The sequence below is a fragment of the Plectropomus leopardus genome, chromosome 10 (genome assembly GCF_026936395.1).
Source record: "Plectropomus leopardus strain MGB_pleo_1.0 chromosome 10, ASM2693639v1, whole genome shotgun sequence".
Lineage (NCBI taxonomy): Eukaryota > Metazoa > Chordata > Actinopteri > Perciformes > Serranidae > Plectropomus > Plectropomus leopardus.
Window position 1 is genome coordinate 12,198,859 of NC_142185.1, and position 18,429 is coordinate 12,217,287.

The 18,429-nt window shown below is 37.9% G+C and overlaps 1 protein-coding gene across 17 annotated transcripts in view; it reads right to left on the reverse strand.

Moving 5' to 3' along the window:
* The window catches only part of stxbp5l (syntaxin binding protein 5L), a 166,693-nt gene that overhangs the window by 81,776 nt on the left and 66,488 nt on the right, over positions 1-18,429 (reverse strand). For all 17 annotated transcript variants that reach the window (XM_088083059.1, XM_088083057.1, XM_088083054.1 and 14 more), the window contains exons 3-4: positions 9,464-9,545; positions 1,707-1,807 (exon numbers count right to left, since the gene is read on the reverse strand). In XM_088083059.1, coding sequence (XP_087939185.1) covers positions 1,707-1,807; positions 9,464-9,545 — 183 coding nt within the window. The remainder of the gene's footprint in view (positions 1-1,706; positions 1,808-9,463; positions 9,546-18,429) is intronic.

The window sequence follows — 18,429 nt, forward strand, 5'->3', positions numbered from 1 at the left end:
AGCATGAAGGCAGATTCTAATATTTTTATTTTTTTTAAAGCGCCAATATTTTTGTGCATCCCTTGTGAAAAATACCAGGGCCAGCTGCTTCACACATAAAACGGGTTATAATAAATAAAGATAAAAAAACATACAAATAAGACAAATGCAATGGTTTGTGTTTCTTGAAAAAGCATTAATCTTTCCACTGCACCTGGAAGCGGTGTCCCTCACTGATGACTTCATGCCTCTTTGCTGTGGCCATGTCTACAACTTAACAGGAAATGTCTGTTGTTGGGTAACCGCTCTGTTCGTTTTTTTGACAGTATATTTATGAAAAAACATCAATTCTGCCTGCATAGTTCCTACTTGATGTATGTCTACAAACTGTATGATAGTCCTGCCATTGTGAGGTGAAGGGAAAAAAATACAAGGTGATATTGCTTAATTATCCAATATTGTGTGGCAGGCAACATATAGTATATTTTGAAAATTTAGGCTGAGGGCAATTTAAAAATTACTTTAAGGGCCACAATTGGCCCCCCGGGCTGACAAAAAAACTATATAAAGCCAGTCAGCCAGAATTCTGCAATGGTTATTTGGTTATTTTCTTCCCCGCCCAAAGGGAACATATGCACCATTGGATGAAATGGTGACACAGGTGGGCCTTAGCTGTCAGGTAATAGTCACATAGCAGCAAAAACCTTTCCTCTGACCCCCAAGTGATGAACCCAACCCTGAGTGGTGACAGGTATGGAACAGCTATGGGGGGCTCCAAGACAGGATTACTGTAGCTCACTGCTGGTAGACATCCATATCTGCAAAACCCCAACAATAAAGTGAACCATGACATGGCTCCTAGCATAACAAACAGCTTTGCAGATATTGTTCATCTGATCTTTAATGATGAAATTAAGATTCATGTCATCCACCTCCATGCCCAGGTTGACTGGGCTGCTACTACAATGTCTTGTTAAAATATTTCACCAGCTCTCTCTGCTGATGCCAGTTCGTTTTTACCATGTGAAAACTGGATTATGTGTCTTAAGGATTTAGGTGGCAACACGTCAAAGGTAATGGATTCAGCTGCCGAATAACCCGTGGGAAGTCAACTCTCACAGCCTGTTGTGGCGTTAGCTGGGCTGGCTCACAATGCAGAGGGGGTCGCCAGCTGAGACAGAAGAGAGGGCTGCAAGCCAGCGGATCCTTCTTTGAGGTTTGTCAGACAGGGTGAAAAAGGATCAGAGACAGAGGCAGGACAGAGGAGCTGGCCTTGTCCCGTCAACACTCTGCTTCACTGTCTTGCAGATTGAACTGATTAAATGTGTCTGAATGGTGTGAGAGCTCTGACCAGTGTCGATGCTGTAGCTGAGAGATGGCCCAGCGCTCGGTATATGCTGGGTGGTCTGGGCTGCAGTTTGAGTAAGGGTCTCTTTGAAAAAGCTTAGTTACCCATACATCTGTGAAATAAGGAATAACTGTTTTGCTTCCCTGACAAGAGCTGTTGTTGATTCAATATGCTAAAAAAGACTGGATGGAGAATACAGTATTTTGGCACTAACTGTGCATAGGGCTAGCTGGAGGCATTTTGCAAAGCTCACCCCTGATTGCCTGTGTAAAATCATATATAGGACAGTCACATCTATGTTTCACTGGAGCAAGGTGTGTGTGCAAGTGTACCTGTGTGCTGATTTGTGTGTGTATATATGTGTGAAATGTATGCTTACCTCTCTCTGTTGAATTTGAGTGAATGGAGGACAGCCGGTCGTCTCTGACGGAGATTCCACAAGTGAAGTGTGTCATCTGCGCAGGCTGTAACTAGCGCCCCCTAAAGGTTTAAAAAAGAAAGAAATATCACTAACTCATTACAGCGACAGAAAGGACTCATCTTGCTTTTTTTGAAATAACTTAAGTTCTGTATTCTTGGTTGATACACTGTGGGCATAACATGCAAAAACATAGTAAATTCTAGCTGTAATGCTGTGTTGACACGAGAGATAACTCAACAGCATGACCTGTAACATTATCACTGAGACACAGCTCAGAAATGAAGTTGTCATGGCCTTGTCTGTGTCTACTTACAACAATGCACTCCTATTAAATGCCAAAGATGGAATTTAGTTATAAAAGTATGTATGCTTTTTGTCAAATCTGTGCAATGTCATCACATTTCAAGGCCCCATTGCATCCCCTTGTGCACCTCAATACACACAAAGCTAGCAGAGAGCAGAGGGAAACAAAAACGTGATTGGTTGATGAATCATCCCGTCATTGTACAGCTGAAAAAAAGTTTAGGTCAGCTTAACTTTTATCTGTTGCACGTTACCCCCATCAACACCAATAGGTTTTCAGCACCAGTTTGTAGTTTCATGTCACCAACTTCCATTGAAAAATTACTTATAGCCTGTTGCTGTGTCATCTGCAGTGTGAACACAGCATACACACCCAAGACACACAGATGAGCTGAAGATCTTAATAATCTACTTGTGTACATAACAGTACATTTGGCCACCATAACATAAAGTAAGCACAGTGTCTCACAAGTACACAAGAAACAGCTAAAAAGGCTTTGCCTTCTCTTGCTCCAGCTTTATTTCAGAAATCTACTTTACTTAAATTTACTATTTAAGTGCAGATGCAAAAATCAACAGCAGAGAAACACAAAAAAGAAAAAAGTTGAGGAAAATTGAAGAGTTTCTAAACATCTTGTGAGTGCACTGAATTGTGGTTTGCTGAGATAAATGAAGAGGTGCATTTGCTTTTATCAGCCTCTTGGAATAATAAATAATAATAATTACTTTTCTTTCTGGCAAACAAACAACAAAGAACAACCTGTGTCTTATAAAGCATGTATTTATAATAAACTACTACAGTATTCCAGACACTATTACATAGACAGTTCAAGACAATTATTGGCAACTTTTTCACTTGTAGATACGGCATGTTGAAATCAGTCATTTAGTGTAGTCTGACTGTGACAGCTAAGTGCAAAATCACAGACATCATATGAAATTGGATGAAAACTGTGAGAGGAAATTTTTTTTCAAATGATGTCAGCTGGTTTCCTACAGTGCTTCTGAGGATTGTAATTACAATGAAATTCCCAGTGCAGCTTTGCTACCAGGGCGTCACTGTAAAGACTGGAGCCCAGGGAGAATTAGCTTTAGATTACAAACTTAATTGTGGGATTAGGAATGCACAGTGCAGGGGTGGATGAAAACATTCTTCCCGAAGATTTTCATATTGGTGAGTGTGCTACCCTACCTACTGCATCACTCATACTGTACAGCAATATATAGGACAATGTATATAACTTACCCGTTTACATTTTATCAAGTCATTAAGTTTTGCATATTTAAGGACAGGGCTGCTTGAGAGACAGGCTGTCAGCGAGGCATCACTGCAGTCTGTGAGTCAGAGCCACACCTCCACAGCTCCAACCATCATCATCCAAATATGGACACTTCTGCCTCCACAAAAAAATAAAAAAGCAACAGCCAAAATGCCAGACTCAAAGCTTCAAAACAGCAGTCCACAAACTAATGGCTGATGTCACCGCAGCTGCGTCTATTATTTATGCAGTCTATAGTACAAACCCTTCATCTGTGACTAATACCTTCCTTTACACCACCCCCATCAAAGTCCTAAATATAAAAGAATAGCCGTCCCTTCGCTGCCCCGTGTGACTCTTACATCTCACTTAAAATCATGACAGTTAATTCACAAAAGCCTATTTGCAAAGTGAGCTATGAAGCTTTATTTATGAGGCAAATAACTGATCTTCCTGAAATTAATTCAACAAAGAAGGAAGACTTCATAAGCAACAGAATTATTTGAGCATTTTCCGCCCTCAGCCTTCGATTTTGTTTGACGCTCCACTCCTCATACATAATAAAAGGATATGCTTCTCCTTAGCCATGTCAAGTTTGACTGATGGGTGATGTGCTGATGAAGCCAAGCACTTTAAAAGAAAATTAGGAATGAAGTCTAAAACGAGATTTGATTTGATTTTTCAGCTATTCTACCCCTTACAAAGATTTATTAAATACTTTAGTTTTACTATTTTAATATAATTGCACCCTTACAGTCATATGTTGGTAGACTTTTTATGTCCTCATTGAAAATTCTGCTTCAATTTTCACAGATCCTATAACAACAACCGTAAATTAAGGTAAATTTAACTGTTTATATTTAATTTCAATCCACAGTTATCAAAGGATAAGTTTGAAATTCTTTCCTCTCCTGATGGAGTTTGTTTCTGTCACCTGAACAAGTTAGAGGAGATAGAGCAGCAGTTAATGAAGACATCATAGCAGACGGGGAGAAAAGAGGACAGCAAAGGTAGACAGGGTAAGTCTGGTCCACAACTCCATTGTAGTATAATTATCTTGATGTCTTGATGGAGACACAAATGAAGCAACTAGGCACATGTACAGTACACAGTATAAGTAAAATGACAATCGGCAGAGCTAAGAGAAAATTGCCTAACAAAATGAACTCTTACATTTCACTATAATTGATACAAAAAAGAGTCATATTTCATAGGAAGAATAGGAGAAAGAGGATGTTCTTAACCCCACAAAGTACTGATTTTCACATTTGTCTGCTTCTGTATATAACTGGTCAGTGGGAATCACTGTCTATAGCACTCATCAAACACTGTGCATGAGAGGATCCACAGTATTATCCATTAATTAATCGATTGTGTGTGGTCCGATACGAAGTCAGTTCAATATTTTAAGAATAATCTCGGAGGTGTTGCATGAAACTAAAATGATCAACATTTTCCAAAGCCAAAAAAAGCATTTAGTAGCTTTAAACATGTTGTATTCTGTAGATTTAATACTCAATAGCCCTTAAAAAACATTAGAACATTTTTATTTCATATGAAAAAGCTGCAGTTAAGATAATTACGCTTTCTGTTGGTTCATCAGCTGCAGTGAGCTAATTTAGCTCTCCAATCTCAGGTCATTTAGGATCATGTCAAAGGTTAATGAGGTGTGTGTCTGGCTGCCTGGATATGTTAACATCTGTTCCGTCTGTCCTTCTCCAGCTACTCCTCTTTGTCCTCTCCCTACTTTTCTGTACAAAGTGGAAAGAAGATTTAATGCTGAATAATAAACTGTAAAGCTTATAAGAATGGGTCTTGTGTTTTCTTAAAACAAATGAATCATTCTGCTACAGAGGTGAAAAAAATTGCATGGCATTTGTTTAAAGAATTATAGAGGAATGAGGGGCTTTATTAAGAATATTTAATGATTAATTTTAAGTTGCACTTTATTTCTCCACCATTGTTTTGAACCATCAATCAACATAAGGGCTAAGCAATAATAAAAAAAATAAAACATCACACTGTTTTTGACCAAATACTGTATTATTGTTTTTACAATGATACTGAAGGGTTGAATATTGTCACTTTCACAAAATATTTACAGATGGCGCTGGGCAATATATTGATATTATATATACTATGAAATGAGACCAGATATCATCTTAGATTTTGGATATCTTCATCACGGTTTTCCACATGTTCATTTATTTCTGGCGGCCCCCCAAAATCAAAAGATCTGTACTGATTTTATATTTTTTGAGCTTGACTTTTCATTATGAGCTCAATTGAGCCCATTTAGTTAAATATAGATTGCCCATACTTTAGGCACATATGGAGTGGCAGAAAGTTAGGCATGATGAACATGAAACTTAATTGTGCTGGGTTTAAAACTTTGTTTTCTCTAGCCTCTGCAAGCTTTTCTCCTGACCCATTGATGTGATCTGATCGGCAGATTGATTATCAGCCTAGTCGCATCTGCCACCGTCACTCACAGATTCTTATTCTATGGGAAACACTGGTTTTATTGTAAGTATTCTCATTTCCTGGTTTTGAAGGCTGCATTTCTGTGAAATTATGTTCTGACCTTACCAGATTGTTGCTGTGTTATTATTTGGCTTTACACACTCCCTCATTTAAGTCCACATTACCAATGATTATTAATGAAAAATGTACTTGTGTAAATGTTTTGTGAAAGCATCATTAGTTAACCCTACAATATTATCTTGGTATTTGTTGAAAAATATTGTGTTTTCTGGTTTTCTCCACATCGACCTGCCCTATTAACACAACAACATTTTTTATAAATAATCATCAGTAATGTGGATATAATGAAGTTGGTAAAGGCAAATAACAGAACAGGTGGTCTCGTAAGCGCAGAAAATTGTATTACTTTGCTAAAATGCAGCCTTTAAACCCAGGAAAAGACAACGCTTACGACATTATGATATCCAGAATCTAGGACGATAACTAGTCTCATATCACAATATTGAGCCCTACCAGTTCAGAGGAAGGGAAGACTGAACGTTTCTTATATATAAATCCCCAACACTAGTTTCTGTTGCTACGTATCATATTAATGCAGGAGGTGGCAAGTGCTTGGAAAACAAACATCTCTACAGACTGCAGACCTCTCCTTCAATTCAGCCCTCAGCGTGGCACAGCAATCATTCGCACCTTTTCCTTCCCTATGCAGTTTCCCCCCTCCACACCCCAACATCCAACCTCGTCTGACACCAACCCTCAGCAGCCCCCTCAGCCTCTTAAGATGTATTATTCATCACACAAAATAATGAATTCAGAATAGGCAAACAAACACATTAATTAGCCTATTCATACCCTCCACCGACACAGTGACAGAGAAAAAATAAATCTCATAAAAAAGCAAGAGGAAGAGGCTAACAAGCATGACGTGGTGCAACATTATGACTGCATCATAACACCATTGACAACTAGAGGTCTTGAAATGTGCGATTTTTGTGTGAGAGAGGAAATATACAGTACATATCGGTAATATATGCACAAGCTCATCATTTGCAGGTACCTGAAGGAAGTGGTGGTCTCTTGTGTGGGTTCATATGTCTAATAGGAATAAGTCATTACACCTCAGTGAATGTTAAGGGGCCAATCTGAATATGCAAGTCAACCATTAGTCAGCCGGCCGACAGCCACACACTGAATCCAAGAGACGGCACTGACATACGGAACCTCTATTAGTCACACTGTCAAATGATGGGAAGACCTGCAAAAGTCACTGTGATTTGCTGATCTTAAAAATAAGAGAGACCAGTGGAGAGTGTGTATGTGCACATGTAGCACACAAACACACACCGTATGCAGACACCCAAGCATTAATGTTAAAAAAGAAATATGAAAATGCAAAAATTAATCTGTAAATACAAGAAAACATGCAGAAACAAAACAGTGTCAGTGTTGTGCGCGTGCACACACACCCACACACATGCACACACACACTCTAACACACATGCTTTACAAACCTGCCAATTAAATATGACACACTTTAAAACACATACTGCTGTAGCATGCATGCTCAAAACCAGATACACACTCTTCAGATATACTCTTACACAAACATTTGAGTGCTCACACACAAACTTAAACTTAGAAACACACACACACACACACACACACACACACACACACACACACACACACACACACACACACACACACACACACACCCCTCTTGAGAACCATCCACCTCCATTTGCAAAAGACACAACACAACTTGGCCAATGAGTGACGGAGAAGTGGGCCGAAGGAGCCAGTGGGCCTGAAAAGAAATAGAGTGGGCAAAGAAAAAGCTGAGAGAGGCAGGAAGAGTGCGTAGATTACAGCAGAATCATGGAGAAACAAGAAAGAGGAACACAGAGTGAGAGACAGCTTTGTGTTCCAGACCCATGTGACTCGACTTTGCAGTACTTTGTTGGTAAACAGAAAACTATGGCATCAAACCACAGAACACTGAGAGAGCTGCTGTTTAAGTCCTAAAATCAGCTACCTGACGCAGAGTACTGCCATGTGTCAACCCACTCAATACTGGTCTGTCAGTGGAAAGAAAATAGAAAGTAGTAAGGAAAAATGGTTTTAAAAGCACAGAGGAAAATAGAACATGTGGTCATGATGCTTTAATCTAAACAGGTTATGTGTTTAGGCTCCTGCCATTCTCAGTAGATTTTGGCAGTATCACTGCATTGCGGTATACCAGGGTATATAAAAATTACAAAGGAATCTTTTTTTTTAGCACCATCATAAATGCATTATACTATTGAACTAACTGTATGTAGTGCACAGCATGCACCACCGGAGCTCGGTCTCTAGTCTCTACTGACAGAACAGGCAGCTAAGCTGAAAGACACCGCGACACCTGGTGATAGAGGGATAAGTTAAAGGACTGTAAACCGCTGGTGGCCATTGTGGGGAATAACGGCATGTTTTTCTACCTTGGTGAATTAAGGATTTATTTCGACCAAAGTAGAGCTGGTGATAATTGGAACAGTGAACTTATTAACTTGATTACTAGCAAGAGTAACCCAGATGGTTTAGGTGAATTTTATTTTGTTTGTTGAGCTTGAATGAACTGTGTTTTATGATGAGTTAATGAAGCAATTAGGCCCCGTCATGCTTCCATGACCAAGAGAAAATTGAATTTAAAAGGTGTACCGTTGTATTTCTCTGGACAATAAGGAAAATGGGTGTGAGAATATTACTATTCTTAACACACTCATCGGCACACTTATACCATAATATAACATATACCCCAGTGAATTTTCAGGAAGGTATGAGATTATGAAAAATTTAAAAAATATGAAATATAAAATATGAAAAACACCAAAGCCTAGTCAAGGTATAAAAGCAGAACACTTGGGTGTGTGCCGTGGTGTCTGGCACCAGGGCGTTAGCAGCAGATTCTATGAGTCCTGTGGGTTGTGAGCTGGGATTCCAGCACGTCCCACAGATGCTCAACTGGATTTGGATCTTGGATCTGGCCAATGTGTTGAACTGAATATCAAACATCGCTCACATTTTTATATTTACTAACCATAAAAGCTATAACATGGGATTCTATGTTTGTCTAATTTAAGAATTTTCTAATTTAAAAATTCAAATAGAAACAGTTGTAACAATTAATTAATTAACAATTAATGTGCAAATCTGCATGAGCAAAGAACTTTATGTAAACTGCATCTACCGCATCAGGAGATATTGTACATTTCTGCCAGGTGGTCAAATTAATTTCAGGTGTCAGAAATTAGCAGATAAGCCTCTGGTGATATTTTTCAAATTCTATTAAAATGTCCCAATAAAATGAATTTATCCCACATATATTGTGCTCCAAGTCAATAAATTAAACTTCACTGTCAACCACAAAATATAAAACAAGAGAAAAGGGTTATACTATTGCATTCGCTGGTATAGTTCTTCCTTCCAATAAAAAGCTAAATTAAAACTCCCAAGCATGGCATCTCATGAAGATGGCACTGGGGTGTACAGTGAGACGACATTTGGATCCAAGGAGTGGACAGGTTGCAAGATGTGGCTATGAAAGTGACTTCAGGCTTTCCAAGTGTGACAAGAGCAGACAAGAGCTTTGAAAAATCACAGCTTTAAGCACTGTAACAAAGTCTGGCTTACCTCATTGATGAGGAACTGCAGTTGAAGAACAGCTGATCCGCTCTCATGCTGACAGTAGCAGTCTACCCCGGGTCGTCCCAGTCTGATGACATCACAAAGTCAAGGAAGTGTACAGAAGTGGTTGTGATGTACTGTAAGTGTGTAGGACAACATGCAGTCAACACTTTTAATACTTTAAGGACAATGCATTGTGATGGATACACTAATATTACATAATCTGATAAACCTTCCGATATGCAAAGGGAATTTTTTTTCTTTCACCAAATATATTTCTTGCGTTTGAATATTTGCCCTCATCCTTTATTAACTTCTCAACAAAAAAAAAAGTTCTTATATTATTTGGGAAGTTCTATGAGGATATACCTGCAAATACTGTGGGTGCACAGATGCTGAAATGGAACCAAATGCTTGTGCCACTGGTCTGGTGTAAGCTGACAGGTGGTGGAATGTCAAATCCAGTTATAAAGGATGATTGAATTTGAAAAAGGTGCATTGTGATGCTTTATGATTGCAGACACAACCCCTACTGTGCCCCTTCTCCCACCTCCGAAAAGTCAAGCTCATAGCAAAACATCCATGCAAGCAGAGGTAGGGATCAAAACCTGTGTGCACCTGGTTGTGTACTTCACCAGTGCAAAGGCTCTGCTCTGTGCTATCACAAAAAGGCGTCCAGAAATGTACAATTAAATGTCATCCAATTGTCAGAAATAGCTTTCTTTCAAATTACTGTTTTAGTTTCAATTGATTTACAGTGCTATGCTTTGTAGATGTTTGTAGAAGCGTACTTTGTCCACCTAGAGATACTTCTCAGTGTAATGCAGCACAAAAAACATAGCAAAGTTGCATATGTGTCCCTTAGTATCTTTCTGTGTCCCCTCTCTAAATTGCAAGGTTTTTGGTGGTCCGTGAACACTAATCTTATTACGCAAAAGCTGATCAATGGCAATTTTAATATTGTTTGTTGTAATATTTTTTTGTTGCTTACATCCTGCAGTGTTTTTTTTTCTTGCCGTTTTGAACTTCCTCAGTAAGGAATCTCTCAATAACCAGCACGTCCTAACACTACACCAGTGGCCAAGAATATAGTTTTTACTGAATGTGGCAGTTGGAAAACAGGTATGGTTACTAGAGGAAGTAAAATTCCCAGGCACATCCTTCAAAGCAGGTGGAAATCAGCAGGAGGGGGATATGACACAACATGAAAGCAGTCAGTTGGATTTGGTACAGGAGCAGTTATTTAATCACTACATGCCAACATTGCTCAAGTTAAAGCACAGAACCACTTTGACCAGTCCTGCAATGATCAGAGTGACCCTGCCATCTGTCTTGCAACTCCTTGCATCTATTTATGTGTAAATCTAAGACATCCCATTTAGACATTTAGTTATGAAGCTAGTAGTCAGTAAAATGAGGTAAATTATCTGTTGTTTTCCCACTTGCTTTTTTTTAATCACCTTTTACATGCTTCTTTTCTAATGTTTTAAATGTGTTTCCTTTCCCCCTGTTGTTGTATTTCAATGTTCTGTGTGAAGCACCTTGAATTGCCTTGTTGCTGAAACGTGCTATACAAATAAACTTGCCTTGCCTTGCCTAAATTGATATCACTATAAAATTGCCTACTTTGTTATTGTGGTAAAGCATATTGCACCTATAGAGTTAGAAAGTAAAATGTTATTATCAAGTTATTATTATAAGTATAGAAATTTTATCCTCAAATTAGCAACTGTAAAAATGCAATTCAGTTGTAAAATAAAAATCCTGTTACTCAAGAAGTTACAATAAAAATACAACTATTCTTTTTTTTGTCTTCAGCATCAGGGGAATAGGATTTTAATGTTTTCCACTCATAGAACTGTTACTTTAATTTCTCATAATTTCTAGTACTAGACAGTTTTTATGTTGTGTCTTATGATTGCGTGAGTCCATGAAATGTAGCAGTGTTCCAGTTCAAAAGTTATGATGCGGCTACTTTGCCCTCCTCTTGTCCCTCCAGGGATTTCTGTCTACCTTACTTGGCATCAATGGCTACCCACACCTTTCAAACAGCTCAGGGCAAGGTGATTGTGTAACATTTATGAGCCACAATCAAATATTTCAGTTCAATTGTCTGACACTGCAGAAAAAAAATTCTCAGTGAGAACAAAATGCATGTTCAGTTTTAATGAAACACAACATGAGTAATCGTGAAGAGTAGGAGGCTACAGAACGAAGATTTAACCTGCTGCAGAGTCACAGGGCGGAAGAGGAGGAAGAAAAAGAGATTTAGTTAGTTTCTTGTTGTTTTGGATTTTCAGTGTGGACACAGATGTCTGGAAGCAAGATATTTTCACATATAAATTGTGTTTTGAGATGAATCTATTAGTTTGAACAGCATAGCTACACATGACTGAGAAATAAAAAAGGTGGTTGTTTCAAATCTGTAAAGACTGCAAGTTAAATTTATGCACTACTCATTAACTAAAAAAGCATCATTACTAAATGATAAACACATATAGAGCCTGGATTTAACACAGCCAACGCTGGCTGTGTTCACCAATGTTTTACATATTGTAGACATGCTTGAGAACTCAATCAGAAATCCAACAGATTGATAGTATGCAGAGTGAGCACATCTCATTTCAGTTTCACAATGTACTCTCAAACCAACAGGGCGGAAACATCCAGACAGTCTTGCGAGACTGACTTATCATATCTACAGCAGCAGCAGCCATGGGCTCTGATATTGTGAATTGTTGAACCAGTCCACAGATCTCAGGTGCACTGAGGAGGAAAGACTCAAGACAGCTCATGACCCCGGGCAGAAGTTCAGTTTTAGTCTTGTTCCAAAATAAATTTTAACTTTTGTAAAAAGAAAAATGAATAAATAAATACAAATGCCCACATAAAGAGTATGCAACAAGTGTTTTTTGAGGCTGCACTTTTTTTTACACTGAAAACCTGTTCTCGATCCATTCTGGGTTTTCTATGTATTATACGACAAGGAAACATACTACATGCGCTGCATGCAACACTTATACATGGAGATCTAATACTGTATATGGCTACTGTTTCTATACTTATAAAACACTGCATAATATAAGTTATTTTTATCTTTAAAACTTTTATATATCATTTTCTACAAAATAAAATACATCTGAAAATAGTGCATACTTTGTAATACATTCTTCAGGAAAACTGGCAATATATTTGCATGTATTGTGACATATATGTGAAGTTCAGATTAACATTTATGTCTAAATTGAAGGAATCTCTTGTGCTTCAGCACAGAAAGAGGTTGGTGCTCACAGAATGGACGAATTACAGCAAACAATTCAATGGGCCACCTCACAAGGACTGCACCCAAAGAAAAGCATGAGCATGGTTCACCTAAATATTACATAAGGTGAAAACAACATTTTTCTGACGGGCACTGCGTCTTGATGCTTGCATGCTATAAACACCGAATGCAGCATGACCAGGTGCCGAGCGTCTATTCTGTGTCAGCGCTGCCTGTTTGGCAGTTCTGTCCTCTCTCCCTGTGTTCTTCAGCCTCTGCTTCACTCAAAGCAATGGCAAGCATTCGCGCCAACATTTTCACCACAGTAGATATTCTGTATTTTAGCAACCAGATGCAACCAAAGTGTCTTAGCGGAAAAAATTCCGGTGTCTCATTGCCCTCATGTGTTCTGCATTTAACAATAAACAAGTATATAACTCATATTAAAACTGTGTCGCACAAGTCTTTTAGAAAGCAACAATATACCTAATAATAGCGCTTCAATAAAACATATTTACACTGAAATCACAAAATAAATTAACAAAAGGTTGTAATAATGTCAGTTTTTATTTTACAAATTTATTCTGTGATGAGGTACCATGATGCAGAGCCCATTGTCTAAAACCTGTAATCTCAGACACCTTGTCACCACATGTATGTTATTGAAAAAAGTCCTGCACAAGTTTGGCTTCGACAAAGAAGCCAAAGATAATGGGCAATGGAGAAAGAGACACCAGGACACACAAAAATGTTCTGCAGATTTCTGTTAAAGATATTCATATCATGTGTTAGTGTATGAATGCAAAAACGCTATAGTGATACACTGTACTATTACTGATATTTGAGCCAGGGATGTTTCTTTGAAAACACAGTTTTCAGTAAAACGATATATCAAATGAATGCAGGCTAAGACCAAAGTCATTGAAAAGTTTAAAAATATGTATGTAATATGTGTTAGTATTAAGAAGCAACAGAGCGAACCACTGCTGAAAAAAACCCCATGTCAACAGGAATTTCCAACTGACTGCTGCCTTGCCTCGTTGTCTGTCTCTACTTCTTACTTTCATCCTAATCGACTGAACTACATCAGTGAGGGGTGAAAAAAAAATAAAAGGAAAAATCAAACACCAAATATTCAAGCTTACTTGGAGACGAGAGGCCTATTGTGCTCATGCACTCACGTTGAGCCACCATACTGAGAGAAAAATCATTTTTTTGACCTGTGGCAACACACTGATTACAAGCAAGCCTGTCCACTTAGTCAAGCAGTCTATATGTATTTCTCCTTTGAATACCACACAGTGGGTGAGCTCCAGTACAAAAGACTTGAATAAAATCAAGCCGGAGGTGACTTATGAGTGTCAGTATTGACTCTGTGAGTTAGACTGTCCCAGTGGGTAGCATATAATACACAAGTCTATCTATACTTGCGTAATTTTCTGCCTAGGCTGCACTAGTTTTCACTCATAACGTTGTGGTTTGATTCTAAAAAATGCCATTAGATGCAGCAGGAAGAGGAGGAAGGGCATGATTATTTATTACACACTGTGTGTGTCATGTACATGTACAGTTTCAACAAAAATAACAAAATGTTTTTTGGTTTTTTTTTTTATAAAAATGACCAGCTGTAGCTTTCAGCCAAATTCTCTGTGTGTTCAAGGGATGAAGGAAATTTGTTTTTTGAGCCCTGATTTTTTTTTATGTCATTAGAGTAAAGGAATCAAGACTCAGAGTTTAATCTGTATGACCAATTATTATTATTATTATTATTATTATGTTTGTATGTAAAACAGAGTTAATTTAGCAGTCAGAAATTTTATCCTAATATAAAATGTCACTTGCCCTGATTTTCTATTCTCTCCTATTGTGTCGATCATCTCTGTGAAATGGAAAATATTTAAAAAATTAAATTTCACGGCAAGCTTCTCATACTTGTAGCAGCAGTTAAAAATTTGCTAACAAGCTCGTTTTGTTGTACTGTTGGAGAATTTGCAAATTCTTCCATGTGACAAGTCTAACGTGTAAAGTATATAGTGTACTTGTTCATAGTCATTAAATATATACTGTATTGTAAGCTGTATTGCCTTGTTCTTGACAGACTTCTGATCATGTTTTCAGGAGAGGAAAACACACTGGTTGCTTATGGAAGGTTCAATCAAAATGCAAGGAGTCTCTGAGTCCAGTCACTAAAGATCCACTGGTGATTGTGCATATGTGTGTGTGTGTGTGTGTGTGTGTGTGTGTGTGTGTGTGTGTGATTCAAGGGCTCACTTGAAAGGGAATGGTTGGCAACAGACTCAAATCATCTCTCTGTAAGTCTGGATCATTCTCTTCCTGACAGTCAAGTCTTTGTACACAACCCATTCAAATTCACATCACACTCAGGACCACATCAAAACACATAAGATGCTGTCAACAGCACAATGCTGATGTGAAGGTGAAGTCGCCTACATCCATACAGGAGAAAAACACTGTAGTACTGCCAGCTGATGGGAAACAATGCCGAAATGAGAAATTTTTGGACCTGCCTATGGTGATTTCTGCATTGAAAACCAATAACAGAACCAAAAAGTGTAATAAATGTAAACTAAAAGACATGTTGACATGTTGCTCCAGTTGCCCGCTGATCCAGTCAAACTAGAGCCTTATTTCCACAAAACATCTTATATGTAATGCGGTTATGACATCCATGAACTTTTTTCCAAAGGAAACGCTTTATTTTTAAGGTGGACTCCATTTTGTCATGTTTTGCGTCAACAAGTGTCCAATGGGAACAAAAAAATTTCAAATTGGTATAGTATTTAGCGAGAGTGCTGAAGCTGGAAGCCTGGAAACGGGTTGCACTGTAGTCTTCTAGGCAAGGGCACACTGTCAATGTACTACACCCGAGTGTTTGTTTTTGCCGCTGACAGCCTCAGATTGTTTCAATAGAGAAAAATCTAAAGATTTTCATTACCTTTCACTTGATCCTGTCTGTTTATTTTGTGCAAGTTGAGCTGTTGCCAGAAGACGGTAACAAACAGATTTGATAAAGCGAAAGTTTGAGAAAATGGTATGATTTCTCAGTAAAAATGACAACAAATCTACCTTGTACCTTCCATAATGTTCTCAGACACTTACAATAACAATCCGAGCCTGTCAGTTGCAAAAACAAACACTTTTAGTGGACATGTACTGATGGTGCGCTATTGCCCCAAAGAATACATTGCAGCATTCCCATCTGTTAATTAGATATCAAAACATGGGAAATAGGGTTGAGTCCCCCTTTAAGAATGTGTTGTAGTTACTGGTGAGTTTATAAAAAAGACAGCATGGGAACGCATACTCTCAAAAGAAATGTTCAGTAACTCGGTGATGTGAAGTAATGTTCCGCATTGCAAATCAACTAAATCTGCTTTCTTTATCCTTTTTTTGTCCTCCTCGGTTCCGAATCCTCATAGAGGACACACAGCAAGAATCATCACTTCTAAATCTGAGGTTATTTTCTGCTTCATAGCTTGATTAACAAAGAAATCAGTTACAGCATACATTAACATTTATCCAACAAACAACTTGTTGTTGAGACAGTTGACCCGATGTGCTGCTCTGTGTATTGTAGCATATATTCACATATCATTGTTTGTGTGTGCGTTTCCTTTTTTTAGTGTTACACTTACAATGATCAGCTATAATTAAACTAAAAAACAGTGGTAAAGTGGGTTCAAGATGCACTTAACCTAAATCCTGTTCACATTAAGTGCGGCTTTGAAAAATGCTTACATGTTAATCACAAAACTCAAATTGGTTCACACTCAACAGCACTTTAAACCCGTAGGAGTGATCAACAAAATAAGGCACACTTTGTTGCTTTGCTTTGTTGTTGTTTGCTTTACTTTTTTAAGGCCCAGTGTGTAATGATTTAATGGCATCTAGAACCGAGTTTGAAGAACTAAACCTTCCCCGGTGTTTCAAGCGTGTTGAGGAACCATGGTGGCTGGCACACAAAAACGTGAATGCCCCCAATTAGAGCCAGTGTTTGTTTTGGCCGTTCTGGGCTACTGTAGAACAACATGGTGGTCTCCGTGGGAGAGGATCCGCTTTGTATAGATATAAATGGCTCATCTTGTGGTAACAAAAATATAAAGTTTCAGATTTTTAGGTGATTGTTAAATTATAAAACATAGTTATAAACATTATATACACTTTCTAAATCATAAACACTGTACATTTAAGATAATAACATCTGCATAGTTGAATTGCAAAAAGGGCTGAAATTACTGCAATTATGGATAACATACCCTGCTGTGGATGACCAACAAGCAGAACACGAACGGCTCCAATCACAAGTGCCTATTTATCCCAAAAGGGAAGATGACACATGGAGTCAGTCTAATGACAGAAACAATGGCAAATGTTTTTGTTTTTCAACAACAATGAGCAAAGACCATGGTGAAGAGGACAGGGAGAAGATACTTATAATTACATTGCTGTTTGGCAGACTAAAATTGCCTGTGCCTTAATTACTTATATAAACATTTAAGACAACATGGATTAATGAGGAAAGGACAATCAGCTTCTTTCAACTGAAAATCAACATTAGAAGGCTTGCATCTACATGTCTCATGTACATTAGAAAAAAAGCATGGTATTGCACTTCAAATCAGTACACATCATGCCACATCTGAAGGCACAGCAGGGAACAAACTTGACTGTAACTTACACTTTTCATTCAACTGCAAAGAGTTCTCATTCTCTGCTTCAGTATCTCAGTATTTTTGTGCACCCGTTCACAGACTCCCTCTGTCCTCTAAAGCATTTGAACTTGTTTGACTCCAACATCCCGCTGAGGTAATGTTAGTATGCTTGTCCTTCCAGTCATAAATAACACTTTGTAGTAATTTCATAATTTTGGACAAACCCTATTAGGAGTTTAGGCTATTTTGCTAGCTTCAGCTGATAATATCTACCAGCATCAGCTGTCAATTTAGCTGCTTAGAATTAAGAAGCCTGCTTTTGTGTACCTCTGCCTGAAACCAGGGACCAAGTGTTTAAAAAATTAAGAATTTTGAAGGTAAATCTGCCCAATAATCACTTTAGGTTACTTATATACAAAAAACGAAAATCTAATAAAATAAATAAAAAGGAAAAAAAATCATAACAGCTGTTGTTTCAGGAACTAAGGGGGCCAGAGCTTGGCAGGTTCAATACCTGTGATAGGATACATGAGATAATTAAGAAGACCCACACCAATAAATAACTAAGAAAAATAGCTGAGTTAATATCTGAAAAGAGAATTTGAGAGTATTAAGATTTCAGTATAGTTGGACCACCATTTCCTTGGACCATACCTTTTTTGCCATTAGTGGAAAGGCAGTTCAGTTAAATTGGGTTTGACCAGAGTCAAAGTGCATTGTGTCTTAATCAGAAATAAATGGTACTGTCCAACAAAAGTACCATTTATTTTGCAGATTTGAGTACGAGTCCTTTCTTTTTTTCTTTTTAAAAAATAATAAACTTATAACGTAGTCATAACATTTTACTATACAAAATGGAAAACATATTCCAGCACGCAGCTCTGTTCAAATCCCTCTGAAGCATATAAAAGCTAAAAATATTTGATGACGTTGATAACAATGACTAAGTGAATGATAAACAACCCTTCAACACCTCCTTTATGTAATATTTAATTACTGTGGTGGTACCAACTGAATCAGATTAAATTAGTCAGCAA